This window comes from Dasypus novemcinctus, chromosome 9 (assembly GCF_030445035.2).
Source record: "Dasypus novemcinctus isolate mDasNov1 chromosome 9, mDasNov1.1.hap2, whole genome shotgun sequence".
Taxonomy (NCBI): Eukaryota; Metazoa; Chordata; class Mammalia; order Cingulata; family Dasypodidae; genus Dasypus; species Dasypus novemcinctus.
In genome coordinates, this window is record NC_080681.1 from 66,536,330 (window position 1) to 66,552,380 (window position 16,051).

The window sequence follows — 16,051 nt, forward strand, 5'->3', positions numbered from 1 at the left end:
AAGTTTACTGAACTTGTTCCTTTTCAGTCATTCATTCATCACATATTTTTAAGTTCTAGCATTCATAAATGAAGAAATTGCAATTATTTTAAGATGCCCAAATTCTTATAAGGCAGGCAGAAATGTAAAAAATTACTGAAATATGTTAACAGCAAGATGGGTATGTATACAGTCTATGGGAAATCAGAGGAGGTTGCTGCAGAAAGGATTTGTCTCAAAGACCTTAAATGCCTGGCTCAATTGTTTGAAAATTATTTTGGTTATCAGTAAGGTAAAAATACTGTCAGAGCAACTTTGTGACAGTTTAGGATAGCACCAATCCTTTCTGGGATTTCCTTGTAGGTGTTGGTTAATTGGCACCTCTGGAAGTTTCCTTAGCCTGGCCCCGTATTACAGTTTCAGTTGAGCATAAATGTCAGGATGTGGTTGGGAGAGTTGGCCATATCTGACTTTTTTGGAAATACATCTCAGAAGGTATAACTCTTTAATGTTTAAATTTCATAAATATCAAAAAGTTGCTTTTATTGTGGAGACCAGGAACATCTATGTAATTTGAAAAGATACTAATGATTTTGAAGTGATTGTTGAATATATTTGAAATCTGAACAGAAAGAACAAGGACAAGAATTTTGGTTTGGACTTTTGCTGAGTTTTAAAAAGTATTTTCGAAGGTCTATAACTAAATAAAGATTTCTGTCCAAAATTATTTATTTCCAGTCATTTGATCTTTCAAAAATGAAAAGGAAGAAGAGTATTACAACTTATTCTCCAACAACTGGAACTCGTCAAATGAGCCCATTTACTTCTCCCACAAGCTCTAAAGAACAAGAGCACAGAAATGGACCATCAAATGGTTAGTTGAACATCCTTTTCCACTTATTAAAAGATTTTTCTAGTTATTGGTTAAGTTCGAAATTTTGATTTAAAAATATATGGGTCTCGCTGCAGCTGATTTTTCTCTTCTCAAAGAATTCAACATAGAAAACACTAGAATGTTGGTAATACTTTGGACAGAAATGTAAACTTTCTAGGCATTTACTTTAAAACGCTACAGCAGACTCTGTCTTGTTACTAGCCTATCCATTAAATAGAAATTATGACATGACTGCCTTCAGCTACTATCAATTATAATGCTTACAGGTACTCCCCTTAGTAAGCTGTCTATCTTGTGCAAAGATTAAAGGGCACAAAATTTAGATATTGCATGGCACGGCACTCCTAGCACGCATCAGCACTGCACATGGGCCAGCTCCACACAGGTCAAGGAGGCCCAGGGTTTGAACCACGGACCTCCCATGTGGTAGGCAGATGCCCTCTCCATTGGGCCAAGTCTACTTCCCTTGTTAGTTTAATTTTGACCATACATATTTTATGTTCTTTTCTAGTTTATTGCCAGAATATTTATTTAAAAGTTAAAATAATCTGATTTTATAGATTTAATTATTAATATTAGAAAAGACCATAAATCGGTGACATATCAGTTTTTATAATATAATATTTTAAGTATATGCAAATGTATTTTTAGATATGATTAGCCCAATTCCTATTTTATTGCTTAATATTTATTGTGTGCTAAGCATATATTAGAAGCTACACAGGAAAAAAAAAAAGTTTTGCCTTTTTTATGTAATTTTGTTTTAATGAAACACATTGTTTTAGATTGCCAGCTGCTAAAACAAATACCATAAAATGGGTTGGCTTAAACAATGGGAATTTATTGGCTCAGTTTTGAGTCTAGTATAAGTCTAGTATAAGTCTAGTCTAGTATATAAGTCTAGTATAAAAGAGAGGTTTTAGCAATGTGATGCTCTGTCCCCAAAGACTGTGGCATTCTGGGGCTGGCTTCCAGCAATCCTTGGGGTTCCTTGACTTTTCTTTTTTTTTTTTTAATGAATATTAGAACTGTTAATTGATTTTTTTTTTTCATTGTGACACATTCATTGCATTTGGTGAATATATTTTGGAGCACTGCTGCACCACATGGATAATAGTTTACACTGTATAATGTCCAGCACGTGTCCCTGCAATATCATTTAGGACAACTCCAAGTCCCAAAAATGCCCCCATATCACATCTCTTCTTCCCTCTCCCTGCCTTCAGCAACTACTGTGGTCACTTTCTCCACATCAATGATACAATTTCTTCCATTTCTAGTCACAATAATTCTATAGTAGAACACCAGTAAATCCACTCTAATCCATATTTTATTCCTCTATCCTGTGGACCCTGGGATGGTGATGTCTACTCCACCTCTAAATTGAGAGGGGTCTTAGATCCCACATGGTTAATGGATGTGATTCTCCTGCTTGCAGTTGTAGGCACTCTCAGTTCCCTGGTATGACTTTTCTATCATATAATGACATTCTCTCCTTTCTCTTCCAGCGTCTAGCTTCTTGTTACTTCTTTTTCTCTGTCCAATTTCCTTTGCTTATAAGGACTTTAGCCATATTGTATAAAGTATAGACACACCTTAACTAATAGCATCCTCAAAGGTCCTATTTACAAATGAGGTCATACCCTCAGAACCAGGGGTTGGGACCCGAACACACCTTTTGTGGGGGATATGATTCAGTCCCCAACACACATAATAATATCTTAAACTTTTGAATGACTTTGATTTTACCTTATTCAAATTTTTTTTATCTTAAAGCTATTACTATTGCTTGTTTTCACAAAATATATGAAAATGTGTATATTTTCTTGAACTTTATAATCTTTTTTATACATACCTGATACATCTTTTGTTTGAGATTTAAAATTAATACTTTAGAGATTATGCATCTCTATATACAGAAATGTGAATAGATTTTAAATGGATATATACTCAATTTCCATACTGAAATTAAATCTGAACTTAAGGGAGTATTCCTTTTACCCATAAAAAGAATGACCGCATGATCCCAGATGACGTTTAGTTGGATAATTATCACAGATTATAATACTAAGATTTTAGGTTGCCAAAGGGCTGCCAATGCAAAATACCAGAAATTGGTTGGCTTTTATAAAGGAGATCTATTTAGAGTAAAAGCTTAGTACAAGACCCTAAAGAGTAACTCAAGGCTGTTGCCACTCATTGAAGCAAGATGGTGGGTGATCTCCTTCCTTCTTCCTCTTAAGGCTCCATAGTCCCAGCTTCTTCTGATTTCAACTATAGGTGGGCATAAGGCTTGTTCCTTTCCAGGCCTTCTCAGATGCTCAGATACTCTCTTTTCTTCAGCTGTAAACTATCAGGCAAACAAATGGCTCATCTCTCTTCCTGGAGATTCAGCTGTTTGAGTCTTCTCCTTTCTGTCACGTGGCAGGACCAAAATGACCAAGTTCTCTCCTCTTCCGTGTCTATGGAACTCTCTCTTTTCCTGTGCCTTCTTGAGTGAGAGCCTGTTTTTCAGCCCACCAAGAGGGTGAGGACTCAACCCTGAGTCATACCCTACTGATGAGGTTAAGTCAAAGCCCTAATCTTTTATCAAGTAAAGTTGAAACCTTTGGCTTTAATATAATCAATGGGTATCCAGAGGAACAGGCCAGTTTACACATATAATTTTTCTCTTTTGGGGGGATTCATAAATAATATCAAACTGCCACAGATGGTAAACTCTTTTTCTCTTTTACACATCAGACTGTTTATTCGAGTAGAAGGATAAAAAAAAAATTCGACATACTTAAAAATAATACTTGTAATCTGAATAATAGCTCTGAGGAAACCACCCAGTTCGTAGCAATGTAGCATAGAAAGAAAAAGAACTAGAAAATGTGATAAAAAACAAAAGAAAAATGATAGAATAAAAAGGTTTAACCTATGTCAAATTGGTGTTCAGAAAGGAATAGAAAAAATGGGGCAGAGGCAATATTCAAAAATATAATTATGTGAACTATAAATTTTAATCATATTTTTGTAAATGAAATCATTGCACGAATAAAGGTTACTAATGAGGAAATCCCACCGATGGATTGAAGATAATATTGATAAGATATTGTCTATGATACTTTTGTATCGTCTTACACTTAGCCCTTTATCCATAGTATTAGCAGTTTATGCCCTGGGATATCAACTTAATAAGATATTTAGTAACAGTACTTTGCTCTAAGTACATTTTCAAGGATGTTTATATAAATGGATATAGGCAATAGTAAGCAATAGGTTGAGTTTTATAAATAAAATCATGTAGTTTGTGGGAAAAAAAAAATCACTGGTAAACTTTACTTCAAGAATTGAGGATGAAATGAAGCTGTTTTCAGAAAATTCTTAGTGAATGTACCATTCACAGAAACTCACTGAAAGAACTGCTTAAAATGTACTTCCATGAGAAGCAAATGGACCCTCATATGAAGGAATGGAATGCAAAGAGCAATGGTGAAAAATGAAGTAGCAAAATGTTGGTAAATCTAATTACAAAGTTACTATAAAGGAAAAGGCAAATATTTTGAGAAGGGATTAAAAAAATAAGTGTCTGTTATTTAATAGACCACCCTAACATGGAAAATAAGCAAGAAGAAAGAAGGAAGTTAAAATGTTTTGAGATGTATGTATTCTTCAGACAGAAAATAGGATATCTAATAGCTATTTAATTATGTGGTTTTTTAAAAAAGATTTATTTTTCTTTTTATTTATTTCTCTTCCCTTCCCCGCCCCCCGCCCCATTGTCTTCTCTCTGTGTCCATTCGTTGTGTGTTCTTCTGTGTCCACTTGCATTCTTATCAGTGGCACCAGGAATATGTGTCTCTTTTTATTGTGTCATCTTGCTGCATCAGCTCTCTGTATGTACAGTGCCACTCCCTGGGCAGGCTGTGCTTTATGTGCACAGGGCGACTCTCCTTGCAGGGCGCACTCCTTGCATGTGGGGCTCCCCTATGCAGGGGACACCCCTGCATGGCACGGCACTCCTTGTGTGCATCAGCGCTGTGCATGGGCTCACTACATAGGTCAGGAGGCCCTGGGTTTGAACCCGGGACCCTCCATATGGTAGGCGTATACTCTCATCAGTTGAGCTAAATCTGCTTCCCTCACTGTGTTTTTGTTTCATTGCCTGTAAAATGGGGAAAATAGTAATACCTACCTCAGAGTTGTTGTGAGAATTAAATGAATTAATATGCACATACCAAAAAACCATTTAAAACAGTGCCTATCATATAAGAAATGTTCGATTTATATTTTAGCTATTTTTATTGCTACTATTTAAACTTTAGGACAAGACAAATAAATGCAAAGGAAACAAAGTAAATATCAGCTTTTTAAAAAAGATAATAATTGGTGTAAAAATTATTAATATTAGATCAAATAAACTGTAAGGCAAAAAGGTATTATTGAATATAGTGAAGATCTTTATATAATGATAGAAGGAAAAGTTCACCAGGAAGATAAAAGAATACTGAACTAAATCTAAAACAAAAACTCAAACAAAACATGGCTAAATATGACAGTATTATAAGGAGAGACTGACAGTTCCCAGTCATCATAGGAGATATGCTGCTGCTTTCAGAAACAGATGAAACAGACAAAATGTTATGAATGATATAGACAGTTTAAACATAACTAGCAAACTTGATTTAATGAGCAATTGTCAAATAGGTATAATACCCAATATATAATAAAATACAATAGAACCTTTACAAAAATATTTAAGTAGTTTGGTGTCACAAAGGAAGTCTTACTATACTAAAAATTGCTGTCATATGATGACATTCTCTGATCAAAATTTTATGCAATGAGGAATCAGTAATAAAAAGTCAGCCTTCCAGATATTTAGTCCATTTGTTTGGCAGTAAGGAAACTTCTAAATAATTCATTGATCAAAAATTCATAATGGGGAAGCGGACTTGGCCCAGTGGTTAGGGCGTCCGTCTACCACATAGGAGGTCCGCGGTTCAAATCCTGGGCCTCCTTGACCCATGTGGAGCTGGCTCATGTGCAGTGCTGATGCACGCAAGGAGTGCTGTGCCACGCAGGGGTGTCCCCACGTAGAGGAGCCCCATGCACAAGGAGTGCGCCCCATAAGGAGAGCCGCCCAGCACTGAAGAAAGTGCAGCCTGCCCAGGAATGGTGCCGCACACGTGGAGAGCTGACACAACAAGATGACGCAACAAAAAGAAACACGATTCCTGTGCCACTGATAAGGATAGAAGCGGTCACAGAAGAATACACAGCAAATAGACACAGAGACGAGACAACTGGGGTGGGGGGGACGGGAGAGAAATAAATAAATAAATCTTTTTAAAAAATTCATAATGGAGGCTGACATCATCAACATGGCTATTTAAGATATCTCCTGGAAAAGTCTCCCCTCAGGATCAACTAATAAAAAGACAAATCCCACTTACTTGGAACTCTTAGAGTACATTAGAGACTGGAGAGGGACTCCACAAAACGCACAAAGGAAAAGAAGAAAATTCAGGTAGGAGATGTACATTCTAGACCCACCAGTCTGGGTCCCTTCTGCAATGGTTTCAAACCAAAGAACTTCTCAACAGTGAGTTAGAACCTCACTCCTATCCAGACACAGGTACCCACGTCCACAGAGACACGTGGAGAAACAAGCAGCTGAGGATTACCACATACAATAGTGCTTCCAGGGAAGAAAGAGACCAAAGCAGAACTGTTAGCAAGAGGTACACACACTCAATCCAGTCTCTGTTTGCTGGACAACCTAAACATAAAACAGACCTTTCTGAATTAACCTCATCTGGCTTCCCCAGGTGCGATACCATAATGAGAAAGAACCAGAGGCAGAAAAGCCTCATAAAAAAGGGGAGTAGGGGAACTGAACTGATGTAAGACAGGATGAGTTCCAAAAGTGAAAAATATAATGAGAAGGGGACGCTGAGTGAAGGAGAGAACTTAAACAAATCATTGGATTTGGGAAGAAATTCTGCACAAAATAAACAGAAGAGATCAAGATCACCAAAGAAAGAACAGAGGAAAAAAATCTTTCACCTGGATGTGAAACAGTCGCATACAAAATTGCGGTCTTAAAAACAGTACTGGGGGATCTTCTTCTTTTCTCGTTCACCAGCCATCTTGGTGGCTGCTCTTGGTTGGGTGGCATCCTGCACCTAAGGCAAGAAGATCATGGCTACAAAGAAGATGAAAAAGTCACCAGAGTCAATCAACTCTAGCCTCCAACTTGTTATGACAAGTGGGAAGTATGTGCCAGGATACAAGCAGACTCTGAAGGCAAAGCAAAACTAGTGATCCTTGCCAACAATTGCCCAGCTTTGAGGAAATCTGAAATAGAGTACTATGCCATGTTGGCCAAAACTAGTGTTCATCACTAGCATGACAATACTATTGACTTGGGCACTGCACACGGAAAATACTGCAGAGTATGCACATTGGCTATCACAAATCCAAGTGATTCTGATATCATTAGAAGCATGCCAGAACAGATTGGCAAAAAGTAAATCACGTAAAAATTTTCTTTAATAAAACTGGCCAGAGCTTGTTTAGGAAAAAAAAAAAAATTTGTTCCACATATTCAGAGCAAGATAGATAAAGAAGAGCTGAGAAAATTTAAACATGGGCTACTCTAAATATCCAGAATAAGTTGGGCTAGGTGTCAAAGAAGAGCCTTAACACAAAGCCAATTAACAATAAAACCCTAGGCAAGCAGGAGAAACTTACCTTCAGGATTAACACATGCCCAGGCATCAGTAAAAAATTACAAGCCACTCTTTTGTCTTGGCCACTGACATGTCATCCAAATTGAGGAAGACCCAGAAACTCCATAGCCATGTGAGCCATGGCCATGGCCATATTGGCATATACCAGAAGCATCCAGGAGGCTGGGGTAATGATGATGGCATGCAGTCACCACAGGATCAATTTCAACAAATATTACCCAGGTTGCTTCAGGTAGGTTGGTATGAGACATTATCACTTGAAGAGGAATCAGAGCTTCTGTCCAACTGTAAACCTTAATAAACTGTGGACCTTGGTCAGTGAGCAGACTTGGGTTGATGCTGCCAAAAACAAAACTGGAGTTCCCATCATTGATGTGGTGCGACTGGACTACTATACAGTTCTGAGGAAAGGAAAGCTTTCATTGTGTCTTCGTGAAGGCCAAATTCTTAAGCAGAGTAGCTGAGAAGATTGAGGGTGTGGGGGAGCCTGTGTCCTGATGACTTACTTGAAGCTTTATGGAAGGAGGTTCATTAAATGCCAGTATGCTTCTCCCTTATGATCTGAGTGTAGACTCTTCAGTACCTTTACATCCCTACCTGTGCAGCTAATACAGAGCATAGTCAGCATCAGGAACCCACCATAATCAGGTTCAAGGACAAAAGAATGTGGAGGCCTTAGCCAATTAGTAAACTTGAACCTTATTTTCATGTATAAGAATGGTAATCTGTTGATAATTTTACTTAAGCACCTGTTGGCATTGTTTACAGTGGGTGCGAGAATGGACACTTATCTGTTCCATGGGGATCAAAAGAGAAGATTCAGGGAAGTGGACTAGGCCCAATGGATAGGGCGTCTGCCTACCACATGAGAGGTGCGCAGTTCAAACCCCGGGCCTCCCTGACCCGTGTGGAGCTGGCCCATGTGCAGTGCTGATGCACGCAAGGAATGCCGTGCCATGCAGGGGTGCCCCCCGTGTAGGAGAGCCCCACATGCAAGGAGTGTGCCCCGTAAGGAGAGCCGCCCAGCACGAAAGAAAGTGCAGCCTGCCCAAGAATGGCGCCACACACAGAACTGACACGACAAGATGACATAACAAAAAGAAACACAGATTCCTGGTGCCACTGATAAGGATAGAAGCAGTCACAGAAGAACACATAGTGAATGGACAACTGGGGGCAGGGGGGGAGAGAAAGAAATAAAAAATACATCTTTAAAAAAAAATTCAGTTTCAGTGTGTGACCTCTGCACTGGGACAGAGTGAGAGAGTTGAGGTGGTTCTATAGGGCTAAATTACCAATCTTAAGAGTTTCTTCCTAAGTCCTTATTTTGGACCAAACCATTCTAATTTTAACCAAAATCTAGAATTATAGTGTTTTTCTTCTACTGAAAAATGTATCAACTTAATTTTACTATGTCGTCACTCGAAAATCACTCTTTTCTAGGTAATAGCATAAGCCTTCCCTGTTGTTACTATGGGGAAAAAAAAGTAAAACTGCAAACTGGAAGCTTTAATATGATACTCTTTGATTAAAATATTTGATGAAAGTATTCCTGGGAAGCAGACTTGGCCCAGTGGTTAGGGCCTCCAGCTACCACAAGGGACGTCTGCAGTTCAAACCCCGGGCCTCCTTGACCCGTGTGGAGCTGGCTCACACACAGTGCTGATGCACGCAAGGAGTGCCGTGCCACGCAGGGGTGTCTCCTGCATAGGGGAGTCCCATGCACAAGGAGTGTGCCCCGTAAGGAGAGCCACCCAGTGCAAAAGAAAGAGCAGCCTGCCCAAGAATGGCGCTGCACACACGGAGAACTGACACAACAAGATGAGTGCAGCAAAAAGAAACAAAAGATTGTCGGTGCCGCTGATAAGGATAGAAACGGTCGCAGAAGAACACACAGCGAATGGACACAGAGTACAGACAACTGGGGCGGGGCAGAAGGGGAGCGAGATAAATAAAAAATAAATAACTTTAAAAAAAAAAGTATTCCTTAGTGAAGTTTACTAATTTATTTTAAACTGATTATATTATCAAATTTAGTTTCTTTGATTTTCTCTCTATTCAATCGCAATGAAAATTTTATTCAAAAGATTGTTTTTGCTATATAAAGTCATGGTAAATAAAAATTAGGGAAATGGAAAACCAAAATAGCTATTGAATAGTTAGAATAGTGAAAAAAATTTTTTTCCATAAGAAATTTAGGATACTTTTTCTTTTCCTACCTCCACTGCATTTACCTACCTTTTACTTTCTATTTAAAATTTACAATCTAAATTCTATTTTAAATTTGGTGATCTCTCCTTTAATCTTGTGTTCCTCTCTTTATTACATAATATATAGGAAAGAGAAAAAAGTTGAAATTCCATTCCAGTTTAACTGAAAGAACGGAATCTACAACGAAAGACAATGATGAGTAAGTTTGTTTTTGAAATAATACGTGTCTTGCAAGAAGAGTTTCATATTTGTTAAAATGATAAGGGAAATAATTTCTTTCAAGAAATTAGTAATGTGTTATTGAATTGAAGTATTCTTCCTTAAATAAAATAGCTTATTTGTAATGTTTTGCTGTGCTCTTATAGTGGTGATTTATGATGTCTTAATTTTCATGTCATCAAGCCCAGTTCTCCCAGCATCTACATTAGGTGACAGACAAGGCAAGGCTGAGGAACCCCTTTTCTTAACAGACATAGAGAAGTAATATGTTCTCTGGGAGCATAATGCTTAACAGATAGTTGGTTTAAGGCAGAACTAGGGGCACAGTGAAGCTAGAAGAGTAAGGGATCTAAAGGAACTTGAAAGGCTCACCTGCCCAGCAACCAACCATTTTTAAATTGACCTGCCAATAATGCCTTTAAATGAAGACATTATCTGCAGAAAGCTGCTCCATACATATCCTGGAAAGGATATTTGTGTCTCTCCACTGAGGCCAAAGGATTGAATTAAGCAGAATAAGAAAATGAATTTTCAAAGTAGTGCATATGTTCAGCTAATTTGCCATTTGAGCTGTATCTTCTCTGCATCACACACTGTGATGAACATTGGAGAGTAAAATGAAAAAAATGAAGTTTCTACCCATTGGGAGCTCATGATCTTATGTTTTAAGTTAAATACCTTCTTAGAAATGGGTTATGTTTCAAAAAATTTTTTTTAATTCTTTTTTTTTTTTTTAAAGATACTTAGATTACATAAATGTTACATAGAAAATATAGGGGATTCCCACATGCCCCAATCCCCACATCTCCCACACTTTCCCACATTAACAACATCCCTCATTAGTGTGGTACATTGATTGCAATTGATGAACACATTTTGGAGTATTGTCACTGAGCATGGATTACAGTTTACATTATAGTTGATACTCTCCCCTGCACAATTTTGTAAGTTATGACAAGATATATAATGGCCTGTATCTGCCATTGCAATGTCAAAATCTGTTTTAAATATTGTGTGGAACTCAGAATGCCTTTTTCCATACAAATAGTGTTATGATTTGTGGTTATAACCCCAAGTCAAGCCATAAATCTATTTCATTAGGTAGCTGATCAACGGTATTAAGCAGTAGCAGTATAGGTTAAAATATATGGAAGTTGAATGCTGTTTAGAATACAATAGAGACAAAAGGAAGAGTTTCTCAAAGAAGTTGTTTGGCATCTCCTGCATTACAGTATTATTTTATCTGGTTTTTTTTTTAGCTGCATTTCAGACTACCTTTGCTTCCTCCAACTCCAAATATTTTCATACTAGTTCCAGCCTTCCCTATCCCACAAATGTTTTTTGTTATAAATTATGCCTTCCTTACCCTAATCAAAGCTCTCATTTTTTCGGTGATAACTGATGTTAAATACTAGGAGGAAAGCTTTCATTTTTGTTTAACTTGTTTACTTTTTTTTTAAAGGTAATATTTATATATAGGAAAAAATTCAAATTGTATAAAAAGATATGTAAAGAAAAGTAAGGAGCAAATATTTTATAAATCACAGATAATGTTGTATTTGAAAGAAGATGCCTGCTAAATGATTTTCTGATACAATTATATAACATGTAATAAACATAGAAGTAAAAAGTGCACAATGAAATAGAAAAATGGTTTTGGACAAAAGTGATACCATGTAAACATTCCATCCGACCTGTTGCTTTGCCTTTGAATTAGTTCCACTAAACTATTCTAATTTTTCGTACTTTCTTTCCTTTTTTCTACTTCCGAACCCACCTATTTGCATAAAGTTTCAGTTTTTTTAGCAAAAGTTCCTATGGTAGTGAAGAACAAGTAGCAAGGGAAGAACAAGAACCTTGGAAATTTGCCCATAATTTCTCTCAGGTTTTGTTTCTAAAGAGATCTGTTTTTTATGCATATGTTTTACTCCATGACTTGGTGTTAGAATTAGTGAATTTAAGTACAAGCTTAGATATTTTATGAGAGGAAAAGAGTGCATTTCTGATTGTTAGTTCACTCATCATAAAATTGCTCAGTCCTAGTCTTTAAAACCATTTTTGCTACTTCAGTAATGCGTTCTCTATTTCATTTCTTTCTTTTATGATACCATTCTAAAGACTTGGATTTTTAAAATCCCAAATTAAACAGTTCACATTTATAGATCAGTTTTAAATGTTCATAATATTTTATGTTTTGTTTTGGCAATATTCCTGTTTCAATTTTTTCCCCTCTTTGAGAAATATCATATAACTAAGAGACATCAAAAAAGAATCAAGGCATCTGCTTCTAGAATGTTTCATGGGACTTCCATACCTTGGTGAAGTCCCTGTCGATTTGGTGTTTGGTCCTATACTATAGAGGTTTGGAAAATTCACTTTGATGAACTCACCATGAGATGTTGAAGCAAAGAGGATTAACCAGTGCAAATCAATCTTAAGAAAAACTGAATAAATGACAGTGCCATGTTATTTTATTTTATTTTTTTTTAAAGGTTTTATTTTTTTATTTAATTCCACCCCCCTCCCCTGGTTGTCTGTTCTCTGTGTCTATTTGCTGTGTCTTGTTTCTTTGTCTGCTTCTGTTGTCAGGGGCACGGGAAGTGTGGGCGGCGCCATTCCTGGGCAGGCTGCACTTTCTTTCGCGCTGGGCGGCTCTCCTTACAGGGTGCACTCCTTGCGCGTGGGGCTCCCCTACGCGGGGGACACCCCTAAGAGGGGGACACCCCTGCGTGGCGTGGCACTCCTTGCGCGCATCAGCACTGCGCATGGGGTAGCTCCACGTGGGACAAGGAGGCTGGGGGTTTGAACCGCGGACCTCCCATGTGGTAGACGGACGCCCTAACCACTGAGTGCCATGTTATTTTGAGAACTTTATTGATAGAACTTCTGATATCAGTAATTTTCTCAGGGCACTCTCTTCTGAAAGGTCAGATAAAAAGTTCTTTAAGGATAAGTAGTGATCTAAGAATTACAATTAAGGGAGTAAGATGTTTTAAAGAATATATATACTTTTTTTCTAGTTACATTTTTTTTTTAACTTTTTTTTTCTTTTAAATATCAGGGCTAGGTAGTGAACCCAGGACCTCGTATGCGGGAGGCCGGCACTCAACCAATGAACCACATTGGCTCCCCTGTGTTCGCTCCCTCATCTCTTTACTCATTGTTTTTGCTCATTGTTTGCTCGTTGTTCGCTCATTTTCTTCAGGAGGCACTGGGAACTGACCCCAGACCTCCATTTTAGAGGTGGGTGCTCAACAGCTTGAGTCACATTTATTCCAAAATATTTTTATTAAGCTGGATTAGCTTTATAAATCTCTTTCTACCTATTAGGGATAGGGTATTTTTTGAAAAATGATTTTTAAATTTCTTAAAAGATAGCACAGTGATTTAGCTGTCAGTATAGGGAAAACTATATCTGGACCTCACACCCTATACAAAAATCAATTCCACACACAAATCAATTGCAGACTTGAATGTGAAAAGTAAGAGCAACACTTTTTAGAGGAAAATACAGGACTTTTCATGACCTCAAATTAGGCAAACTACAAAACATAAAAGAAAAAAATTGATAAATTGGTTTGTTTTTTATTTTATTTTTAAAGAAGCTTTAGATTACATAAATGATGCATCAAAAACATAGGGAGATTCCCATACCCCACCCGCTCCTCCCTTCCCACACTTTTCATCATTAACATCTTTGATTAGTGTAGTACATTTGTTAAAATTGATGAACACATATTGAAGCATTGCTGTTAACCATGGTCAATAGTTTACATTATCATTACTGAACTGCACATTTTTATAGGTTTTGACAAAATTTATAATGGCCTGTATCTGTCATTGAATGTCATTCAGAATAATTCCAGTGTCCCCCAAATGCCCCATATTATACCTATTCTTCCCTCTCCTTCCCCTCAGAATCTGGTGGCCACTACCTTTATATCAATGTTGCAAGTTCTTCCATTGTTAGAATGATAAGTCTACCTTATTTATTGTATTTCTACTTTATGCTTGTTCATTTCTTAATCTTGAGGATTTTAGGATCATGATGCCCTTTCTGTTTCTGATTGAGATGGGGCCTAGATCCCATGGGGCAGATGGATGGAACTGTCTTGCTTGTAGTTGTAGATAGACTCTGGTTTTGGGGGATGGGTGTTGTCTTCATCATTTTGTTAGTTGTCCTGGGCAAGTCCAGTGAACTGGAGAGTGGATGTTGGCTGCAACTCTGCTGAGATTCAGGGCTCAACCAGCATATGAGCAGCCAGAAGATTTAAGTCTCTGGCATATATATTTAATGGGTATAGTACTAATTATAGATTCAAATAAAAGGGGCAGAAGAGCCACATGTAGGGAAAGTATATGGGAATGTTCTTTTGGCACATATGGCAGAGAAGGGTTACTGGTGCAGGGTGTCAGGGATGGGGAGGTATGTGGGATAGGCTGCACCTGGGGCATGCTTTTATGGATTATGAAAGTGTTCATCTTGTCATAGTGTGTTATCTCAGTGGGTGGACACCCTCCCCTCTCCTATCCTGGGGAGTCCTGCTATGTTCTCACTTAGAGGCACAAGAATCTCTCAAGAATGCCTAATAAAAGAAAACAGACCAATATGTCAAGCCTTCAATATTAATGCATGTAACTATGAACTTTATTCTTCAAAAATTGAAACTTAGTTGTTACCATAGATTTCAAGGTGGGGAGGAAGGAAGAATAGAATAGGTGGAACATAGGGCATTTTTAGGGCATTGGAATTGTTTGCATGATCTGGCATTGATGGATACAGGCCATTATAACTTTTGTCAAAACCTATAAAAGTGTGTGGTACAAATTGTAATCTGTAACATAAAACATTGACCTTGGTAAGTAGCAATGCTTCAATATTTGTTCATCAATTGTAACAAATGTACCATACTCGTTGAAGATATTATCAATAGGGGAAAATGTGAGGAGAGGGCGTGGGGTATAAGGGAATCCCCTATATTTTCTATGTGACTTTTCTGTAACTTAAAGCTTCTTTGAAAATAAAGTGCAAAAAATAAGACACTGGAGGAACATACAGAAGAAATTGTCACTGTATGTAAAAGATAACAGATCTTACAGTGATGAAAGACATAATGAAATTTAAAAAAATTTTTTTTAACATTTTTAAATTTTTGTATTTTGTTTTATTTTTATTCTTTTTTTTTTTTTTTTGCTTTTTTTAGGGAGGTTTTGAAAGGGTCACGACTGTGTCAAGGGAGGATCACTGGTGCAGGGTGTCAGTGTTGGGAAATGTGTGGGGAGGAGTGCACCTGGGGCATACCTCTATGGAATATGAATATGGTAAAGTGGTTATGAGGTGTTCTATCAGTGGGTGGAGACCCACAAAATAACAAAATGAAAATTGAATTCCATTCTGAGAAGTCCTGCTACTGCTTAAATGTAGCCTCTCTTTAAGCCACATTCAGCATATAAAGTCACTACCTTCTCCTCAGCATGGAACATGACCATGGGGCCAGGGGATGAGCCTTCATGGCACCAAGGGTTTATTACTGTGGCAGTTTTATATTATTTATGAATTCCAAAAAGAGATATTGATTATATTTGTAAACTGGTCTGTTCCTCTGGGCTTTGTATTCAACTCAGCTGAGATGGCTTTGATTAAATTATGTAAAAATTAGGGCTTTGATTCATCCACATCATGAGGGCAACTCAGTTTGAGTCCCCACCCCCTTTGTGGACTATATAAATGGACATGCAGTCAAGAAGACATATAGGTAAACCATAATGTAACCAAACATTTATGAACATGTACAGTCTAAAATGTGAACTATAATGTAAACCATAATGTAACCATGGATAGTATATTAATTGAATTTGGCAATATATTAGGCTTCATTTTTAAGAAGTTTTGAATCACCAAGGGGTTCAACTATGGCAGGGGAGGAGCATTGGTGTGGGGTGTCAATGATGGGGAATGCATGGGTGGGAGGGAGTTCTCCAGGGCATGCATGTAAGGTATATAGAT

At 37.5% G+C, this 16,051-nt stretch overlaps 1 protein-coding gene across 5 annotated transcripts in view; it reads left to right on the forward strand.

Annotated features, from left to right (window-relative positions):
* Positions 1–16,051, forward strand: part of ITGB3BP (integrin subunit beta 3 binding protein) — a 127,414-nt gene that overhangs the window by 50,572 nt on the left and 60,791 nt on the right. For all 5 annotated transcript variants that reach the window (XR_011649653.1, XR_009187189.2, XR_009187190.2 and 2 more), the window contains exons 3-4: positions 718–853; positions 9,952–10,024. Coding sequence is in view for 2 of the 5 variants with exons in the window: in XM_058303463.2 (XP_058159446.1) it covers positions 718–853; positions 9,952–10,024 (209 nt within the window). In the remaining 3 variants the exon portion in view is untranslated. The remainder of the gene's footprint in view (positions 1–717; positions 854–9,951; positions 10,025–16,051) is intronic.